Below are 21,125 nucleotides of genomic sequence, written 5' to 3' on the forward strand. Positions count from 1 at the left end.
ACTAATTCATTATTGTTTCATATTTTTGTTTTAATTTTTTAATCAAATATTTATATAATTTTATATTATTTTTATTTATAATATTCGCAATATATATACGTATTTACAAAATTTTATTGAAAAAATCTGGGACACTTTGTATATTGTACTTAAGCAATATAATTTTTCTGTAAAAATATGATGAATATATCTCGTATGATCCTTTTTTAAAATACTTTCAGTTTTTATTTTATATATTTGTTATATATTTATTATATTTTATTAATATTAATAATTTTCTAATTAAACTTAAATTTAAATATTAGTTATTTAATTATAAGTTTTAAAAAATTATAAGCAATGAATCGGTATATATCGATATTGATATATCGATTTTAATATATAAGGTGTCTCAGAAATTAACCGATAAAGTTTAATCAATGATTCTTGAGATGATTTTACGTAATTTTTTTCTTTATGAAAATTTTTATTTCGGCTTTGTTAATAAATTATACGAAAAACAATTGTCGATCGTAGAAAGCATAGAGTAGCATTATCGTGCTGCAATAGTAGCATTAACTGTATACCATCGACGAGTCATCGGGTTAGAAAGAACGAGTTAGCTAATTAATTTATTCATTTTTTGTTTTTGTTCGACGATTATTTGGCACGCTTGCTTCGATTTTAAATTATTATTATATATTTTCTTATTTAGGTATAAAAACATAATTTAAATTGATATTTACTAGAATTTCTTATATTTACAGCGAATAAAACATTTACATAAAATAAGGTTTTATTTCAAAACTTTTTTATTTGACATATATTAATATATAATTCGATACCCTAATTCAAAACTTATCTATAATAGAAATAAATTTTTTTTCTAAAGATTGTATTCCTTTTTACATTAATAGTAAAAATGTGAATAATTGCTAAAAACGTATCTTGTCTATTTTTGTCGATGCACGGAAAACTTGTGCCGTGTTTGGTTCGTAAAAAATATAATTTTTGTTGTTAACGAACTATAGATTTAGCACGATGAATGATATTTTATTTCGTATACTTGTTTCGAATAAAGAAAATTCGAATTAAGAATATCGACGTATCTTAATTCTTATTTATTATACAGAAAAAGATAAATGGACATTGTCATCGTACTTTTTAAATAATTAAACTTTTCTAATAATTAAATTTGAAAAATGAACGATTTCTTATTTTTCGATCGAATATTTCTCTTCGAACAAATAATAATTCGTTAATTATATTTATATAAATGATAATTTTTGATTATTACGTATATGTAACATGCGCACACGCATCGAGTGATATAGATGTATAAATTTATATATCGTTAGACCTGATTAAAGTACCCATAAACTTATATTGTTACGTAAAAGTAATACACTGGACATTGTTTTTATGATAAAAGTACGCTATGATGTTTAGTTTTTCTAAACTGAAATATATTGTTTTATTATTAGGATATTCCTTAAGAATATTTTGAATGTTTTAATTTAACTTGTCTGATTGGTTTCAGAATTTTGTTGTCTTCTATATAATGCAACATTATTTTCTGTATAATCCATTATACGACGTTGACATTGTCTTACGTATTGTTGTTGTTTATGATAAATCTTGAATGCACCTTTTATTACTATAAATGCTATACCTCCCTGTAAAAATGAATTAATTTTCTAATCTAAAATTTAATATAATTATTTAATTGATATAATAGATATATTTAGTACATACGAATAATGTTCTCTGAAAGTTAGAATGTATACTTTCAAAAAATATTTTTCCACATATGCTAGCGATACTAGGTAATAGAAGTGCACCACAAAGAATACGAGTTGCTGATATTGGATCGCTCATAGGTGGTACATCTTCGGATTGTGCTCTATCGTCGCTGGAATAACTAAAATAATATCGTTATATAAAACGTATAATTTATTTCAAATTTCCATATAAATTTTTTTACGTACCTACTGGGCAAGAAATGCCTCAAAATAGGAACCTTACATGCGTGTCTTCTTAAGAGACTAAGTGCAAGATCTTCCCATCTTAGCATTTTTCCCAAAATTAATATTATTGGAATAGTTGGCAGACCAACTAGTAATACCAAAGGATCAGCTTGTTCCATCATAGCTAAACCATCTTTATGACCGACTACTTGCATTACAGTTACAGCACCATATGTTACAGCTGTCCAGTATATAGATGCGGCAAGTATACTAGCTGCGATAAATGGACAAATCCGGAAAATTACTCCATCGATAGTATCCAATACGACTACTAACGGTCCTGTAATAATATATATATGGAATAAAAAATTTAAGTTGTAAAAAAAATATTTTTATAGAAGATTAATTATAAAGAAATATATTATGATTTAAAGTTTTATTATAATTGAATGCATGAAAATCGTATGATGATATATATTTTTAATTAAGCACTAATTGAAATAAGTATACTTTCAAAAAATATCTTGATATGAAAAAACTATTTATTAAAAAGTCTAATTTAGAAGATATTTTAATTTGAATTTTGCAAAATATATATGAAAAATTTAAAACATAAACAAGTAAATATTATTTCATATGTTTTTTATATTTCATATAATAAACTTTATAAATTTTAAATTATTTTTAAATAATTTGAAAACTAATAAAACTAAACTAATGATTTTTTGATAGCTTAAAGCATCTTTATAGAAAATAAGAGCTGCTTTATAGAGCTGCAGAAAAATTATTATCATACAAGTTTTCTTTATATCAATCAATTGTAAGAACATTTTTTTATAATTTTCAATTCAATTTTTTCCAATGTTCTTTCTTATGGATAGTATATCTATCTGATAATATATAATAATATAAAATAAATATATACATATGTATATTTATAATGAAATAATATAATATGTATTTTTTTATATATAATTATATATAAAAAAATCAAACGATATTTAAATATATATAAATAATTACTAACCCATATTTGGATATACGATAATATATTCGGTATTACACTGTGGACATGCTACATGTGCACCTGCACGTCCTTTTTGTTTTTCATCGACCCATCTTTGAATACATCCTTGATGGACCCATTTTGTTGTACCACGACAATGACATGGTTTTACCCATGAAGCAGTTGCATCATCTTCATCCGTTGCAAAACATACCCAACAATATCTTTTACTATATAATAAAAGAATATTTTATTAAAAATTATATGTTGAAATGTTATCTGTTATATAAAAATATAATTTATATTAATATACATACTCATCTTCTGTATTTATTACTGGTGCATTAACATCTGGTTGATTTAGAGAAGATGCCCCATCGATTGCATCATTTGGTTGTGCTTTGTTTATAGATTCTGATAATACGATAGGTAATGGTTCCTCATCTGATACAATTGCTGGAGGTTGAACATCAGATATGTCTTTAATCAAGAATATTAATCAATAACTTTTAACAAATAATACTATTATATTAATATTAATATATAAATCTTAATTATATTAATATAATATATAGATAATTTTTACTAGTATTATTTAATTATATACAAATTATAAATATTAACTTATCAGTTTTTGTTATATATATTTATAAATATATATTGTTATATATATTTTTATTTATATATATTGTAATATTTAAGAAAATATTTAAGGAAATTATATACATACATTTAATAAAAAAGCAATTATTATTATATATATATAATTAATCAATTTCTTAATTTATTACCACCGCTATTTGATTCGTTAATTTGTCTTTCTGATCTTAGATTTGTGCTAAGTCTTCTCAATGTTTCTTCTATACTTGGAAGACGACCGATAGCAGGCCTTGTGATACTAGATTCTATGCGTACTATTCTACCAGGTGAATCAAGTCCGTATGAAATATGTGGTAAATTGTTATCTGACATTTTGTCTCAATAAAATAAGATTTTCAATATTGCATCGCTATGTTATATCTGAAAAAACAAATGTCAATGTTTATAAAAAAAATAATACGTTTCAATTTATTTGATAACTTAAATATATATTAATATATGATAATATTTATATATATATATGTTTATATATATAAATGTATATATATATATAGATTAATTATTAATAATTAATAATTACATCACTGGTACAACTTGCAATAAATTTTAAAAAATATTGCATAATATCATGGTATATATATGTATATATATATATATACATATATATATATATACTATATTTTATCATACATTAAAATTGTTTTTGATTTAATTACCTTTTTAGACATTTTTTTATATAATATATTATTCGTTCCTATTTCTATAGTAAAATGATAATAAATTTCAAAAATGTATCGAAAAAGTATATCTAAATATTTTTTTTTACTATGTTGAATAGCATTGATATCTGATTAAAATACAATGTTAACGTATTGCAAGACCATTTTGTTAACTACTGACACGTCGTAATGAAGTTGATCGTCCACTGGTTAATATACATCGTTATAAACTAGAAAATATATTGTAACAAATTTTATTGAAGAAATGTTTTTAAGTAAACACAGGTTGTACAAGTGGAAATTGACATGTAAAATTACATATAATATCGTATGATAATAATATAAATACGTTTGAAATCAAAAGTAATAATCTACCTGAAGCAACATTCATAAACAATTCAATGTTACATATTTACAACGAAGCGATAAGATTATAAACATTTTCTCAAAGTACGATAAAATAAACGTAACATAATGAAAGTAATTTAATTACATAGCAATTTTTCTTAATATTTTGCGATTTTACTACAAAAATGTATACTAGTCGAAATTCACTTTGCAAACGGTTTTATTTCGTTTTTCACTTTTATTGGCACTGAATAAAAGTTACATGAAATCGCTGCTTATAGTAATGGTGAAAATTAATGTGAAAATTCGCCAATAAAATAAGTTGTCAAATTTCGTATCGATATTAAATATTTTTTCATAATTTTCCAATTTATTTATTGACATTTTGATTAAAATAAATATTTGCAATTAATATTTCATATTTTAAATAAATATTTATTAATTTTTTTTTTAAATTTGTGATTTATATTACTTGATTTTTATTTCCAATTTTTCAGCGCCATCTTCAAATATTTATAAATATTATCATTATAAATTTATTATATAATTTAAATATTCCATGACAAATTATTTATATTATAAAAATTGTTTTAATTTATCGGTATTTAATTATAATATTTTGATTATTTTTTGTATGTAATATAATTATAATTATTTTCGTTAAAATACAATTTTAAAAATTAAGAATAAATAATAATTTTACTTATCTTACAATTATGAATTAACTATTTAATCGCTATTTAAAAAATAAAATTAATTAAAATAATTTTTATTAAAATAATTAAAATTCATTAATAATAAATTATACGAAGTGAATTGTACACTGAAATTATTATATGTTTCTTGAGATCTTTTTGAGAGAAAATTTCAGTGAAAATTATAAATTGTATATATTCAAAGATATAAAAATTTAAAAATTTTTATTTTATAAATAATAAATATTTAAATGTACAGTGATAAAACAATGAAATATTTATTCTATTTGATTATATGAATTAAAAATTATGTAAAATGAAGTTAGCTACTAATAATTTGCGATTATCTGATGTATTATCGCAAATTATACATATTGTTAGCTCAATGTTGTATTTGTGATTGTTTATATCGAATATTTAAAAAAATAAAAATAATTTTTAAATTTTAAATATGCAATAAAATTTATACAATATCATTGAAAGAATAATTAAAATTATTTATTTTATAAAAGCTTTATGAAATAGTAAATGAAAGTGAACTATTTAAATGAAATGTAAACAACCCATATTGAAATATTTATGAGGCAATTAACAATCAAAGATAGTCATTTTAGAATATAAATGAACGGAATAAAAAATATGAAAGATTGTAGAGTAAAGTTTTGTTATCGATATTGAATATGTGGGTGTTTGATAAAGAAACATTAGATTTTTCATAATTATAATATATTTACCATTATTTTCGCTTTTTCATAATTTAAACATGTTTTCCATAATATCTAATTTCCGAAAAATTTTAGAAGATATTATAGGTAAATATATGATTTTAAATTGATATAGTATAATTTTATTTATTTAGGAAAAGAACGTTAATAAAAGAAAAAATATATAATATTATAAGCATATTTAGATAATGGAATAATTTTTTTTTCTTAATAATATATAATAATGTTTTTTTATTTTAAAAATAATTTTATAAATTTTATTATAATTTTTATATTTGTTATATTTATTTATTTTTTTAATTTTTATTATTTATTTATTAATTTTTATTTATTTTTTTCTCTATTTTATGAAAATTATATAGTATATGATATTAAACAATAATAATGATTATATTATAAATAATTTATATATTTTTTTAGTTGAATATATTGATGTTGATTTTACACTTTGGTTATCATGGCTTCTAATGCCACTTTTGATAACGTTTTTACTTCCTCTTGTAATTGTGGTATTATTATATTTAACTGCATTAATATTATATGTATACAAGTTACATAGGTAAGTCGTAATTATATGAGTATACATTAGAAATAAATATTATAACGAATAGTTTATTTTATTTTAATAGAGTTAGATTAAGAAATGCATATGAAACAGATTGGAGAAATGCAGCTCGTAATGTAGTAGCTGCAGTTTGGGATGCTCATGGTTGGATTTGGTACGGTATGTTGCATATTAAATTATTTAAATATATATTCATTTTCATAAAATATAATTAATTTTAGCATCTATATTTTTATATATATTTTGTAGGATATGAAGTAATTGGAATTGAAAATATACCACAAAATGAACCAGTACTTTTTGTGTATTATCATGGAGCTATTCCTATAGATATTTATTATTTTATATCTAAAATATTACTTTTAAATTCAAGATTAATTCATACAGTAGCGGATAGATTTCTTTTTAAATGTCCTGGATGGTCTATTATTTCTGATGTATTAAAAGTTATACCTGGTACAGTTCAAACCTGCTCTGCTATTTTAAAAGAAGGTAATATGCTTGCCATTTCACCTGGTGGTGTATATGAAGCTCAATTTGGAGATTCTTATTATCAATTAATGTGGAAAAAACGAGTAGGTTTTGCAAAAGTTGCATTGGATGCTAAAGTGGTAAGTTATTTTATTATATATATTTATATGTATATATATATATATAGAATTAATATATTTATAGAAAAGTTTGGAAGATTGATTTTAGAAACCAAAGAGAAAAGTTGATATACGAAAATATCAATTGAGATTTACTTATTAAATTATAAACAATATAATTTTGCATTAGATAAAATTGGACGGAAATGACGACGGCGTAACAGAGATAAAATAGCCTCGTTCTATTTCCATCTTGTTTTTGTCAAATTTTAATTACTTATAATTTAATAAATAAACGACATTTTCTTATATTTATTTTGACTTCTAAAATTAGTTCTCCAAAAATATCCCATGAATGTATTAATATCTTGTATGATATATATATATGATACATGCATATACATATATATGATTATATTATGATATAGTCATAATCATATATATAATCATAATTTATATATATTACTGTTATAAAATACTAATATTTTTGTATTAACAGTGCATAATACCTTTATTTACAAAAAATGTTAGAGAAGCATTTAGAACGATCAGTTGGGGCAGAAGAATGTGGTTAAGAATATATGCTGCTACTAGATTTCCTTTTGTACCTATCTATGGTGGTTTTCCTGTAAAATTGACCACATATGTTGGTAAACCAATTTCATATGATGAAAATCTTACACCGGAAGAGTTACAAATAAAGGTAATAAACACAACTACTAAAATTTTATAATTTTATTTTATTCTAAATAAAATAAGCAATAATAATATATGGGACGAAATAAATATTATTTCTGTTTTAGGTTGCTGATGCACTCAATAATTTAATAAGTCAACATCAAAGAATACCTGGAAATATATCATTAGCTTTATTAGAAAGAATATATACTCCAAAGAAAGAAGAATCATAATTAGCATTTACTTGAGTATTATAATATTGTATCTTATACTCTGAAGTAGAAAAGTATTTAAAAAATACTAATTGAATTCCTTAGAATTTATATCTATAATTTATGGTGCTTACCATTTAACATTAACTGATAATTAAGATTCTATTAAATTTAAAATTTATATAAGATATATAAAAAGAGTTAATTTTGCGGCAACGAAACTGTACTTATTTTTCAAGCGTATCAATTTATCTATTTTTTAATTTTTATATAAATAATATATTATTATAATATATTTTATTTTAATTTATTTTTAAGGAAGTATATAATGAACAAATTTATTTAGATTTGGATATATTTTTTTAATATATTGATTTTTTTTAATATCTATATATATTTTATAAATTTTATATATTATATATATTAAAACATATATCTATATTAATATAATATAATATTAAATTTGTAATTTTATATGCATAATTGAAAAAATAGTCTTTTATTTAAATATATTATAAATGTATTTTTATTGTAGAGTTCTTAATGTAAATGATTTGTAAATATATTTTTTGTTATATAAATTTGTAATATAATTATCTCAATAATTTTATATGATAAATTAGATATTATTAGATTAAGATATTGTAATATAATATCTAATTATTCACTTATTAATTTATATATAAATAAAATAGAAATAAAAAATAGAATTAAGAACTTGTGTTTTTTTGTGTTAATATTATTAATTATTATAATGCAATGCTTGTAATAATTGATCGTGCTTTTTTTAAATATTATATAATATATTAAAAACGATTAACAAATAAATAACTATTATTTATTTAAATTTTATAAATGCATATCGGATAAAATAAATATGAGTATTCGTGTAATATGAAATAATATTTATTTTAAATTTAGCGGAATCGGAAATGTTCGCATCGATTATATTAACCGGAAGATCTAACGTGCAGCGAACCTAACGACGGCTTTTATAGTTAAAATTTCTTTCCCGAGGGTATCTTAGGATACCTTGTTATATTCATCGAACGGCTTTGAATAGTATCATTTTTTACAGCTATAAGAATCACATTTATGCGAATTCTAATTAACGGTAAAAAGTGATTGACTTTGTATAGCAAAAATTACTTATTTCTTTATTAGGATTTCGATTTTTGTGACGTAAAATATATAGTCATGGGCGTGGATGTGGAAGTTCTTTCTCCTGGAGACGGTAATTATTCTGTTCACGATTATTCTATGATTCTTCGCTTTTATTTTTTAATTGTTGTTTCTTTCTATTCAAATCATATTTTGATAATTATTTTTCTGTTCAATTTCAAATAAATGTTCTTAATTGTATTATTATTAAAATATGCCGGAAAATTTAGTGAGATTTATTTACAACCTGAAAATTTATTTGCAAATCTAAAAGCATAGACTTTTTGAATTATTCCGTTTCAAATAAAATGATTTCGATTTTTATTTAATATGATTAAAAAATATAAAATGTTTTAGTACTTTATATTTTTCATTTTTAATGCAAATTTCTTCGAATGATATTTTATCTATATAGGCCAGACATATCCGAAAACTGGACAGACTGTAGTTGTTCATTATACAGGTAAATATTTTCAAAATATTTCGTATATATCATATATATTAAATTATATATATATATATTAATAGTAATTTTAAAAACAAACAATCAGATTTATATTGTTTTTCAAACTTATGTACATATTAAAATATATTTACATTATAATATCTTTATTAAGTAAAGTAGTTTTATTAATAGAATATTTTAAATTCTAACTGAAATTTTAACTGTTAAATATTTGATAGGTACTCTTGACAATGGAAAAAAATTTGATTCAAGCAGGGACCGTGGGGTACCATTTAAATTTAAAATAGGTAAAGGAGAAGTTATTAAAGGTTGGGACCAAGGAGTTGCTAAAATGTGTGTTGGAGAACGTGCTAGGTTAACTTGTTCACCAGATTTTGCCTATGGTAGTCGAGGACATCCTGGAGTATATCCTTTAATACAACGATAAATATTTCTAATATTATTATACGCATAATTTCAGAATTAAATTTAGAGAAAAAACATAATAAAATAAATTTTATACTTTGTGAAATTTATTAATTTATTAAATTAACTATTATAATAATGCTTTTTATTGCCATTATTATTGCTCTTAAATGAATTTTTTAATAATATAATATTTAATTGTATTATTAATTATATAAAAAAAATTTATTGTAGTATTATCCTTGACATAGATACACTATTCCTCCAAATGCTGTTCTCATCTTTGATGTGGAATTATTGAAGGTGGAGCCTTGAAGTGTTTTTCAAGTGTATCAAATTGACCGCACACGTCAGAATCACAGATAATTAAATGCTTCGAATTATATTATGTTAAATAATCATTGCACGAGAGTGTATGTCTCGTATATTAATTTAATTGCTCGTAAAAACGAAAAAAAAAAAATATTAAGATTTCAATTCATTTCATTATTGCATAGTTATATAAATTATAAATTAAAATTAAAAATCTCAGAAATCATCAATGACCAATTATATGATATGAGATATTAAAATATTTTTTTCATATTTTTATGTTATAATTGAATTTATACTATTCATTTTGAGACTACTTGCATTCCTATATTATGAGTAATTGAATTAAAATAAATTTTGAAGCATTCAAATTATAATTCGAATAATCTGTGTTCATTCCAATTACTTAGTACTTGATAAACAATCACCTGGATATTTTGTACAAAATCTTTCAATGATGCAAAAAGAAATACTGTAATAATGGTAATGTAATAGTATGAACATTTACAGAAATATTCAATAAAAAAAGAACTATCTTGTCTTCAAGTATATGAATATATTTATTAACCCATAATTACATTTATCTACTATTTGAATTTTTTAAATTTATATATATATACAATTTTGAATAAATTTGATTTGTTTTGAATATTTTGTTAAAGTTTTTTTAATTATATACAATATTATATTATACTTAAAATTATATTATATTATATTAAGCAATTATTAAAGCAAATCTTGTTAATAAAATAACATTGAAATATATTGTGTAATTTATAAATATGTAATATTTATATATATCAATTTGATATTGATATATAAACACATCAAATTATATGAATTTTCAAAAGATATTATTTTGTAAATTGCACATTACGTTTACTTATTATAAATAATAAAATAATTTTGAATTGTTTTTTTAATATTTTTGCGTAATAAATTTATTAAAATTGAAATAATAATTTAAATTAGAAATAAATATTAATAATAAATATTAACAATTTATAAATATTAAAAAAAATACATATATATACATATAAATAATTAATTTTAAGTATCATTGCACTTATTAAATGTATCGAATAAACTATATTGTTTAAAAATGTAAAAATATTGTTTTTTACATTTTTTAATAAAAATGTATAAATGAATTAAATCGATTATAATTGACATAATTATATATTATTATATATATTATAATTATATAAAGTCTAACTTAATAAAAATATCATAATAAAGAAAGATTATTTTAATAAACAAACAATTCTGGGAAATGTATTTCATAAGCTGGAGCTTGATTTGGTTTAGTATCTATTGGTGGTCCTGGTTGACTTGAATTTCGTGGATCAACGGATAATGTGTTAAATATTTCTGATAGTTTACTTTGTAAAACATCATGCTATAAAATTATTTATTTTTAGATTATTTTTATAATAAAATAAAGTAATAAGATAATAATAATTATTATTATACCTTTGGTTGTGTTTTTGATACCAAATCTTGAAATGGTGCGTTTCTAAAAAAATGCGATAACTGTAATCGTTTTTCTTCTTCCATTACATGATTGTTGTTATTTTCAGTTAGAATTCGTTTCATACTTTCAAAAGTCAACTCTTCTTCTGGTAATTTCTAAAAAAAAAAACATTATTTTATAAAAAATAAATCATTAGAAAAATACAAATAAATTAAAAATATATGCAAAAATATACTTTTTGAACACCAGGAGACGAACCACCACTATCTAATTCTGCAGTACCAGAATTAATATCGCCTAATGAATTTCTTCCGCTATCGACCCACGAATGACTAAAAAGAGAAAAATAAAATTTTGATAATTTTTAATATTATAATTAATAAGATAAGAAAATAAAAATTTAAATTGGAATAATTAATATTACCGATGTTGTAATGAAATACTATTATAACCAGATCCTTGTTGCAATTTTCCGCTGTCAAGTCCAGCTCCTTTTAAACATTCGCTTAAAACGGTTTGATCGACTAATAGAATGGGTGGTAATCTAGAAGATAAGCCAGTATCATACTGAGATTGTAAATCAGGTAAAAGATGAGATGCTTCCTTTCGCCGTATTTCTACAATCTTAAAAATAAAAAAAAATAAAATTTAAAAAAATCAAAACTATGTGTAGAATAAAATAAGTTGTAACTTACTTTATTTGCGTAATCCATGAGTGAAGTAATATTACAAACATAAGATATTAGTACAAGCAAACTTATGACAATAGAGTGCAAATTAAATTTTAACGAAATACTGATTTGGCCACTTGTTAAAGATAAATCCTGAAGACTCAGTACTAATCTTAGCAATTCTAATACTGTTTCTTCTGAAGCCAATTCTACAGCAAGTAATGCCAATGTTGTATATATAGATTCCACGTTTTCAACTTTATTACTTGCCAATTCTAATGATTCGTATAATGCTAAATAGATTTCAGGACCATGTTTACGAATAAAGATCACATCTGGTCTGGATGCTTTTTCAATGGTAAGATCAAGTTGTGCAACATTTACTCTATTAAATGTAAAATTGTGTTTAAAATGATTCAATTCATTTGATCATAATAATTAAAAATATTTGTTATTTACAAATTATACACAAATTAAAACTTACGTGGGTTTTGCGAGTTTTGTAATATTTTGATGCCTATCAATTAAAGTATGAAAGATTTTTTGTACTAAAAGTCGCATTTCAGCATCTGCTGCCAATGACATTCTTAATAATGGCTCCAAAAAACTTGGTGGAAATGTTGTATTTAAATGTATAGTTTGATATTTTGTGCCAACCTAAAATATATTTATAAATAAATATATAATGTATATATGTGCACATACACACACATGCGCGCGCACGTGCCCATGTATTTTTTTTGTGTTATACATAATTACTTTTAAAAGAGATTTTAGAAGAATACTTTGAAGTAATACATCTCCTTTACCAACTGAAACTATACGATCTGGTTGACTATATGGAACTTTACTCATTATAAACATCATAATTTCTATTTTCTGGTAATCTGGAAGATGATTTGCAAATTCTCCAAGAGCATTAATAAGTGCCTCTTGATATAATTGTTCATCATTACTTGAAGATTGATTTCTTGTTACGCTAACTCTAAGATGAGATAGTAGAGAATTTATTATTTCCAAAACAGAGGGACCTTTAAAAAATATTATTGTTACTAATTTTATAATATAAATATATATTTTATTTTCTATTATTTTATTTTACTATTTTTTATTAAAACATACCAACACTTTCGCCAGCTGCAATTGAAATAATTTTAGACAAGGTATCAGCTATACTTGTTCGAATTTTGGGAGACGATTTCGAATGATCATCAAGATGAGTCATTAATGCTTCCACAACTGTATAAGAATATTGTGACTAAAAATTTTTGATAATAATTATATAGTTTTCTCTTTTAAATACTTATTAATTAATACTTATTAAATAATAATATTTATTGATTGTGTACTAACCTGAATTGAAAACATAATAATTCTAAAAGTATGAATTGCAAAATAATTAGGAACCCATAATTGATGATTATCTAAATGTCTGCAAATAATTTTTATATTATTATTTTTATTATTTGTAATAAATATTATTTTTATTTTTAAGAAAAAATACAGGATATTCCAATGAAATTTTACTTTGAATATTTTCATTATTTGTAATAATACTTCATTTGTAATATCTTCATTATTTGAATAAATTTTATTTCATTTTATGAAAAAAAAATAATGATATATTTTTTTGTATGAATAGATATATTCAAGACATTTCAAGATCATCTGCATTTTTTAGTCAAGATGTTATTTTTTCATATGTGATAGTCGGCTTTAACCAATTTAAGGAATTATTATCAAAGTCATTTAAAGTTAATCTATCTATAATCTAAAATCTATTTACAAAATAGTTTTCTTTACTTTAGAAAAGATATTCAAAATGATGACTATTTATAATAATACAAAGTTGCAACTTTGAATTATTGAATCATATGCATATTTTATTCTTTGAGTTTATTTCAACACATGCTGCATTTTTAATTCATTAAATAATCATCAAACAATATGATTACAACATAATGGATGCTCAATGCATTATATTTGAAAAGTAAGAAATACTTTAAATGAGCTTCACCTAAATAAATGAAAATCGAACAGAATCAGTTTTAAAACTGATTTTTTGATTTAACGTCATTGGATTTTTTGGAGAGAAATTTTAAAAATATTATTTGTCAAAAATAAATTACGTTAAAAAAAAAAAAATAAAATATATGTATTCGATAATAATTCAAAGCTTGCAATTTTGTAAATAGTTTTGTTAAATAATTTTGTACATTTTCTCTAAAATAACAAAGATATTATATAAGATTTGATTTTAATAGTCTTTTGGTCTTAAAGTCGGCAATCACGCAGATATAAAAAAAATTACAGCATCTTGGACAAAAAAATGCAAATGACTTTAAAATCCATGTTTCAATGCGTTCATACAAAAATACATTATATTATGTCCTTATATCAAACAAAAACATCATAATATACATAACAACAAAATTTTTTTATATTATTACAAATAATGAAGATATTTAAAATTATTAGACTATTTTATGCATGAGATAATTTATGCTTTAAATAACAAATCTTAAATTTTAAACAATTAATTATTATTAATTAAAAACAAACCTTAAAACAGGTCTAATAACACATCTAATATGACCAAATGATGCTCGTCCAACTAATTCTCGCATACAAGTTTCTGCAAATTGTGGTGGATCAGATTGTTCTGTGGGATTACTTTGTGTTGTATCTTCTTTGCTAGAATACCTTTTAATTAAATAAAATTATTATATAATGTAAATAGTAATCAGATATATTACATATGTATTTATTTTATATCACCTTGAATTCTGCATATTGTATAATAATGATGGAACAATTTTATCCATATGTACAGGTTCCCAAATATTTTCTACCAAATCATCAGAAAGTGTTTTTCTTACGACACCCTGCATTAGTTTTAATTCAGTTTTAATAAAAACATATAATAATAAATTAATTATATTTTGATATTTAATTGTATACTAATTATAATATATTATATTTTTAAAATAAATATATATTCAATTTCGATTTTAATATATAAAATATAAAATATATTTATTAAATTATATAGTTACAGATGTGTGAATATAATAAAATCATACTTGTAATCCCTGAATTCCAGCAAGTCTTATCTGTTTGCGAATTGCAGGATCATTGTGGTTTGAGTGGCACATTGCAGAGTATTTTGATACAAAGAAATCATAACGTGTGTGATAAGACGGCGTATCTTGCTCGATGTTGGCAAACCGGACAAACTAGAAGAAGCCAGCACTTTGTTCAACTGAATTGAAAGATGTTAAAAATGAAATTACTTTTAATAAATTAAATAAAATTCTCACATATAAATATATATACATATATAAATATGAGAAATTTTATATGATAAATATATAAATATACATAATGATATATATATAAATATAATATAATATATTATTTTAAATTACTTAATGAAACTTACAGATTGTGTTGCCAATATTTGTAATTGTGGATCTGTAGATTCTAATAATTTTTGTATCATTTTTAAAAAACTTTCAACAAATAAATTTAAAGTCTGAGCATGACATGCTACTAAAAGCTGATCCATTGCTTCCATTGCAATGACCACAAATCCATTTCTTCTCCTATATTATAAATGTGTTTATTTTAAAATTTTTATATTCAAATATGAAGATATTTAATACATTTAAATAAGATTTTGCAAAATAATTGATTAATAACATATAACTATTTGTATGACTATATATATGAGTATATAAATAAATAAGAATTTACTAGAAGAAGTAATAAGAATTAATTATATGAATATGCACTTTTTATAATTATTAGACTAATTATATGTAATTTTTATTTAGGTTCTTTTTATCATACCTGTAAATATCTCTAGAAGCTCTTTGAAATAAATATTCTCCAATTCTGTCTAGTTTTTCTGGACTGCTTAATGAATAAAAGGTCAGTTTTTCCATATTATTTTTCACTAAGCCATCCTAATTATAAAAATTAATTTATTAAAAATAAATTAAAAATATTGATGTTCATTTATGATATTATATAAAATTAATATTTAAAACTATTGAATTAAAAATTAAATTTTAATGGTGTATTATAAATTTATTGCTCAATTTATTGCTACATTTTTTTTACTTACATACATAAATTTATAATACACCATTAAAATTTAATTTTTTATAATGATACATTTTTATTTAAATAGAACATTTGTAAATTAGAATTATTAAATAAAAAATTCGATTAATTTAGAATAATGTTATAAGACATATAAATATAAATATAAAAAATATAATTATATAAATTAATTACATTTTAATAAATGTTTTTATTTAATAAAAAAATTATATGTATATATTTTTAAATAAATTATATTTAAATAATTGTCTATATTATGTATTATATTATTATTTTGTGTATTAATATATGAAAAAAGAAAATATACAAAAATTAAAAAAGAAAATATACAAAAATTATAAACACTTTTTATAGATATTAAAAGTATAAAACTTACTTGAGGATTTACTGGAAAAATATTATCGACAAGTCTTTTATATCGTGGACGCAAAGCTGAACAACACCAACAACAACCTGACATAAAAAGAAAATATTAGGGAATATATTTTTACAAAATGTATCAAATGAACGATAAAAACAAACAAAATATAATAAAATAGAATAAATTTTACAAATTATATATTTTAAAATAAAATCACGAAACTTACCAAACATTTCGTTACAATTCAACTATATTCTTCGACTGTACTCACGGACAGACTTCGATCGACTGATATAACTAATAGAATATGTATGTAATTTTTGAGCAATAAAAAACTCTATGTGATTTTTTGTATATCATTTTACTTTCTTATAAAGTCTTGCAGTATAATTCTTTATAGTAATTAAAATATACATGACATAATTATTTATAAATATATAAATAAATATTTTATAATGTATTTATATCTTTATATCACAAACGAACAATTGTTTTTAGAAACAAATGTTACACAAAAAAAATAATCGATAATATTTCTCTCGTTTTTATCGATCTAAAGAAATTGATATGATTAGTATATAAGAAAAATTGAAAGATGGCAGCATTATATGCATTTTTAATAAATACATATCTATATGTACACATATTTACTATAAAATTTTACTATATTTTACTATTTACTCTAAATATAGATTTCATATATAGATTTCAAATTTTAGATTAATATTAGATTAAATTGAACATTATATTAAAGATATAAATACAATATAGTGAATCTATTGATTAGCTCTTTTTTTATCGATTTTAAAGAGCTTGAAGTATGTTGCAAAATATCATTTTATTTACATACAGAGTTTCTCAAAAATATGGAAATATCCGTTAACTGAGGTAATTTTAAACAACATTTTTTTTGTAAAAATTTTAATATTTTATTTTAATTATTTATTTTAATATTTTATTATAATTTTGTTAATGAGTTATTAATAAAAAAACATTGACGAATCACGAAATGCGTAATCTCATCAAGCCTCGACAGTAGTGTTGGCTACTTGCTGGCAAACACGAACAAGTAATAAATGTCGAAAAAAATATATTGAATATAACAAATATTTTTTTATCAATAAAAAAATTATATTGAATTATATTATGAACAATTAATAAATAATACAATTCAATACATTTTTTTTCATATATGTTATTTGGATTTGCTCGTATTCAATCGATAATACATAGCCATTGTAGCTTAACTATATGTTTCGAAATTGGTCAATATTTTTTATTAATAACTTGTTAATAAGGCCGTAATGAAAATTTTTGCAAGAAAAAAAGTCAAATTATTATATATTATATTTCAGAAATCTTAAGTTAATGAATATTCTTACATTTTTTAAATATCCTGAATTTGAAATGTGATCAATATTAAAATTTTTTATAATTAGCGATGACTTTAGTTTTCAAGTTATTTGTAAAAAACCATATATATTGAATTCTGTCTATACATTTTGTTTATATATCAATATATAACTGAGATTTTTCTATAAAGAATTGTTAATTATTTAATACCTATAAATAATTATTTATGTATAAATATTTCTTTAGTACTTTTTTATTTCATTTATGAAATTATTTATGAAATTAATTTTTTTAGAATTAAAATTTTTATATTAATTTATTTATTATTATATTTAAATAGAAAATTAAATATGAATTTGATTATTTATAAAATTATTATTATTATTACAATTATTTTTGATTTTTAATAAAAATTTTATATACTGTTATATATATATAGTACTTTATATAATACTGTTATATAATACTGTTATATAATACTTCAATATAATTATATATTATATTCAATGTAAATAATTATTTTATTTACATAAAATATTGATATTAATTAATTATTCATATTTTCTATTTTATTCTATATTTTTTCTATTTTATTTCTATTTTATTCTATAATTAGAGATATGATGCATGTGCCTGATGAAAAGAAACTATTTTAAAATAAACGCATAAGCGGTTGTCAGTCAAAGTGATTCAGAATATTCCGGATGTTAACACAGTCTTCGAAAATCAATAATATACAATACTAACCTATAAATGTACTATTGTAAATGTGTTACATGAAAATTATTTCCTATACATATATAGTATATTATATAGAATATTAATATATATTAGTGGAAATCTTTAGAGTTTGGAAGATCGATTCTACAGCCAAAAATAAATATAAAAATTGATACACAAAATTGTTGATTGAAATTTATTTATTAATGATAATAATTTATTATAATTATGCTTGTATTAGAAGTGAGACGAAATTAGAGAGATCGATAATGGAGATAAAATTGTTTATTTTATCTTATTGTTTCGTTTCGCAAATTTTTATTATTTATAACTTACTAAACAAGCTTTAATTGATATTTTTATATATCAATTTTCGTGTTTATTTTGGTCTCTAGAATTGATTTATCCAGATCGTGTCCATAATATATATATATTACTAATTATATCATACTATATACTATATATATTATATATACATTGTATATAGTATATAGTATGATATATATTATGATATATTGTTATATATTTTAGAGAAAATGTTTCGTAAAATCTGAATATGAATTTATAATTTTTAATTGGATGAAAAAGCCTAGTTGGCTATTATATGAATAACTTAGTGTTTGCCATTCGATGGATTTATATAAATGGATTTTTATTATATTAATAATAAATTTATTATATTATATTATTGAATTATTAATTAGAATCAATAAAAATATTCAATAAAAAAAAATAGAAGATCTTTAAGCGTTAAATAAAAACATAATTAATTGTCTTATAAATATATTTTATAAATATATCAAAAATATTTTATTATCAAAAAATCGTATTATATAATATTATATTCTATTAAATATTATATTATATATAATTTATATAATTTTAAGATAATTAATTTACTTCATAAAATTTTTAATTATCACTAAACGAATAAAATCTATAACAAATAAATGATAAAAAGTTAATAGACATGCGCTTTTGTTGATTCTTATTATAATTCACAATAATTGTTAAATATATTTAACGTATTTGCACTTATATTTTTTTTTCTTAGAATTATAATTATAAAATATTGTTTTCCAAGAATAAAATAATTGTTATATAAATAATTTGATTATAGTAAAAAAAAATTATTAATTTTTATATATCATGATTTATTGATGGTTAATATAAATTAATATAAATAGTATTTATTAATAATATTTTATATAAATTTCATACATGTCACTTGAAATTATCGCTTTCATTTTTGTTATTAATATTATTCAAGAAATGTTTAAATGAAAATTAGAGAGATGCATTTTGAGAGATGCATATTTTGTTATTGTTTTTTTTAGATAGATGCATAAAAGATATATTAATTTTATTTTTTTAAATGAAATCATATGTTTTTTAATAAATTCTTTGAATCAACATCAAATTCTCTATAAAAAGAAATATTATATTTTATATATGTTTATAAATTTAAAATTTATTATATAAGAAAAATTAGATAAAATAATATTTATCTATTTATGTTTTTCTTATTTTTCATACAATGAGTTTTATACAATTCACATTAAAATATTTTCTAAACTAATTATTTTTAGATATATAAAATAAAATTCTTTTATTTAAGATTTCGTCTTCAAGTAAATTAAGTTTGGAAAAAAAGTACAAGTATTTACCATTTTATCATAGTACAAATGGACTTAAGTATCATAGTACTCACAACCTGGGTCAGTGCACTTCCGTACGAATGTTTCGAAAACGTCAGGTATTTCCGTTTCAAGACAGCATTGGATCATAGCCATATCTTTTAGCTATCCTGTATCCCATTAGTGATTTCATCGAAACATTTATTTGTTTTTCAAATTATTTTATCACATTAACTTCATTATTATCATTATTATCTTCTTAACTTCTTATATACATAAGTTTATTAAACGAAGTTATCAACTATGAGAAATCGAGCGATTAATACGATGTTCGACATCGCGATATCTATGCT

At 20.9% G+C, this 21,125-nt stretch overlaps 4 protein-coding genes across 8 annotated transcripts; 2 read left to right on the plus strand and 2 right to left on the minus strand.

Annotated features, from left to right (window-relative positions):
• Window positions 1-453: 453 nt before the first annotated feature.
• LOC102681471 (E3 ubiquitin-protein ligase MARCH5-like) lies at window positions 454-4,900 on the minus strand. 4 transcript variants are annotated; one of them, XM_031513203.1, is made up of 8 exons: window positions 4,647-4,896; window positions 4,269-4,306; window positions 3,744-3,972; window positions 3,270-3,432; window positions 2,974-3,182; window positions 1,968-2,286; window positions 1,735-1,900; window positions 454-1,676 (listed from the first exon to the last, which is right to left on the minus strand). In XM_031513203.1, the coding sequence occupies exons 3-8, from the start codon at window positions 3,922-3,924 to the stop codon at window positions 1,497-1,499; spliced, it is 1,218 nt and encodes a 405-aa protein (XP_031369063.1). In that variant the 5' UTR covers window positions 3,925-3,972; window positions 4,269-4,306; window positions 4,647-4,896; the 3' UTR covers window positions 454-1,496. The 4 variants fall into 4 exon arrangements, with proteins under 4 accessions (XP_031369063.1, XP_031369064.1, XP_031369062.1 ...); XM_031513204.1 differs by lacking the exon at window positions 4,269-4,306 and having other exon boundaries at window positions 3,270-3,408; window positions 4,647-4,900; XM_031513202.1 differs by lacking the exon at window positions 4,269-4,306 and having other exon boundaries at window positions 4,647-4,900.
• Window positions 4,901-5,649: 749 nt separating this feature from the next.
• On the plus strand, window positions 5,650-8,677 carry LOC102670858 (transmembrane protein 68). The gene is made up of 6 exons (XM_006621278.2): window positions 5,650-6,126; window positions 6,460-6,598; window positions 6,669-6,763; window positions 6,854-7,215; window positions 7,694-7,897; window positions 7,998-8,677. The coding sequence occupies exons 1-6, from the start codon at window positions 6,078-6,080 to the stop codon at window positions 8,103-8,105; spliced, it is 957 nt and encodes a 318-aa protein (XP_006621341.1). The 5' UTR covers window positions 5,650-6,077; the 3' UTR covers window positions 8,106-8,677.
• Window positions 8,678-9,013: 336 nt separating this feature from the next.
• LOC102670718 (12 kDa FK506-binding protein) lies at window positions 9,014-10,974 on the plus strand. The gene is made up of 4 exons (XM_031513206.1): window positions 9,014-9,318; window positions 9,661-9,708; window positions 9,930-10,116; window positions 10,374-10,974. The coding sequence occupies exons 1-4, from the start codon at window positions 9,282-9,284 to the stop codon at window positions 10,429-10,431; spliced, it is 330 nt and encodes a 109-aa protein (XP_031369066.1). The 5' UTR covers window positions 9,014-9,281; the 3' UTR covers window positions 10,432-10,974.
• Window positions 10,975-11,628: 654 nt separating this feature from the next.
• Window positions 11,629-21,125, minus strand: LOC102681963 (protein EFR3 homolog cmp44E). 2 transcript variants are annotated; one of them, XM_006621275.2, is made up of 16 exons: window positions 20,847-21,125; window positions 17,078-17,154; window positions 16,426-16,541; window positions 16,016-16,178; window positions 15,657-15,809; window positions 15,352-15,458; window positions 15,136-15,276; window positions 13,927-14,005; window positions 13,696-13,831; window positions 13,333-13,604; window positions 13,058-13,230; window positions 12,598-12,958; window positions 12,327-12,526; window positions 12,138-12,234; window positions 11,902-12,057; window positions 11,629-11,827 (listed from the first exon to the last, which is right to left on the minus strand). In XM_006621275.2, exons 1-16 carry the CDS (start codon window positions 20,926-20,928, stop codon window positions 11,678-11,680), a joined length of 2,463 nt encoding a protein of 820 aa, XP_006621338.1. In that variant the 5' UTR covers window positions 20,929-21,125; the 3' UTR covers window positions 11,629-11,677. The 2 variants fall into 2 exon arrangements, with proteins under 2 accessions (XP_006621338.1, XP_006621339.1); XM_006621276.2 differs by lacking the exon at window positions 20,847-21,125 and adding an exon at window positions 17,289-17,455.

The sequence above is a fragment of the Apis dorsata genome, unplaced genomic scaffold, assembly GCF_000469605.1.
Source record: "Apis dorsata unplaced genomic scaffold, Apis dorsata 1.3 scaffold_625, whole genome shotgun sequence".
In the NCBI taxonomy this organism is placed as follows: domain Eukaryota; kingdom Metazoa; phylum Arthropoda; class Insecta; order Hymenoptera; family Apidae; genus Apis; species Apis dorsata.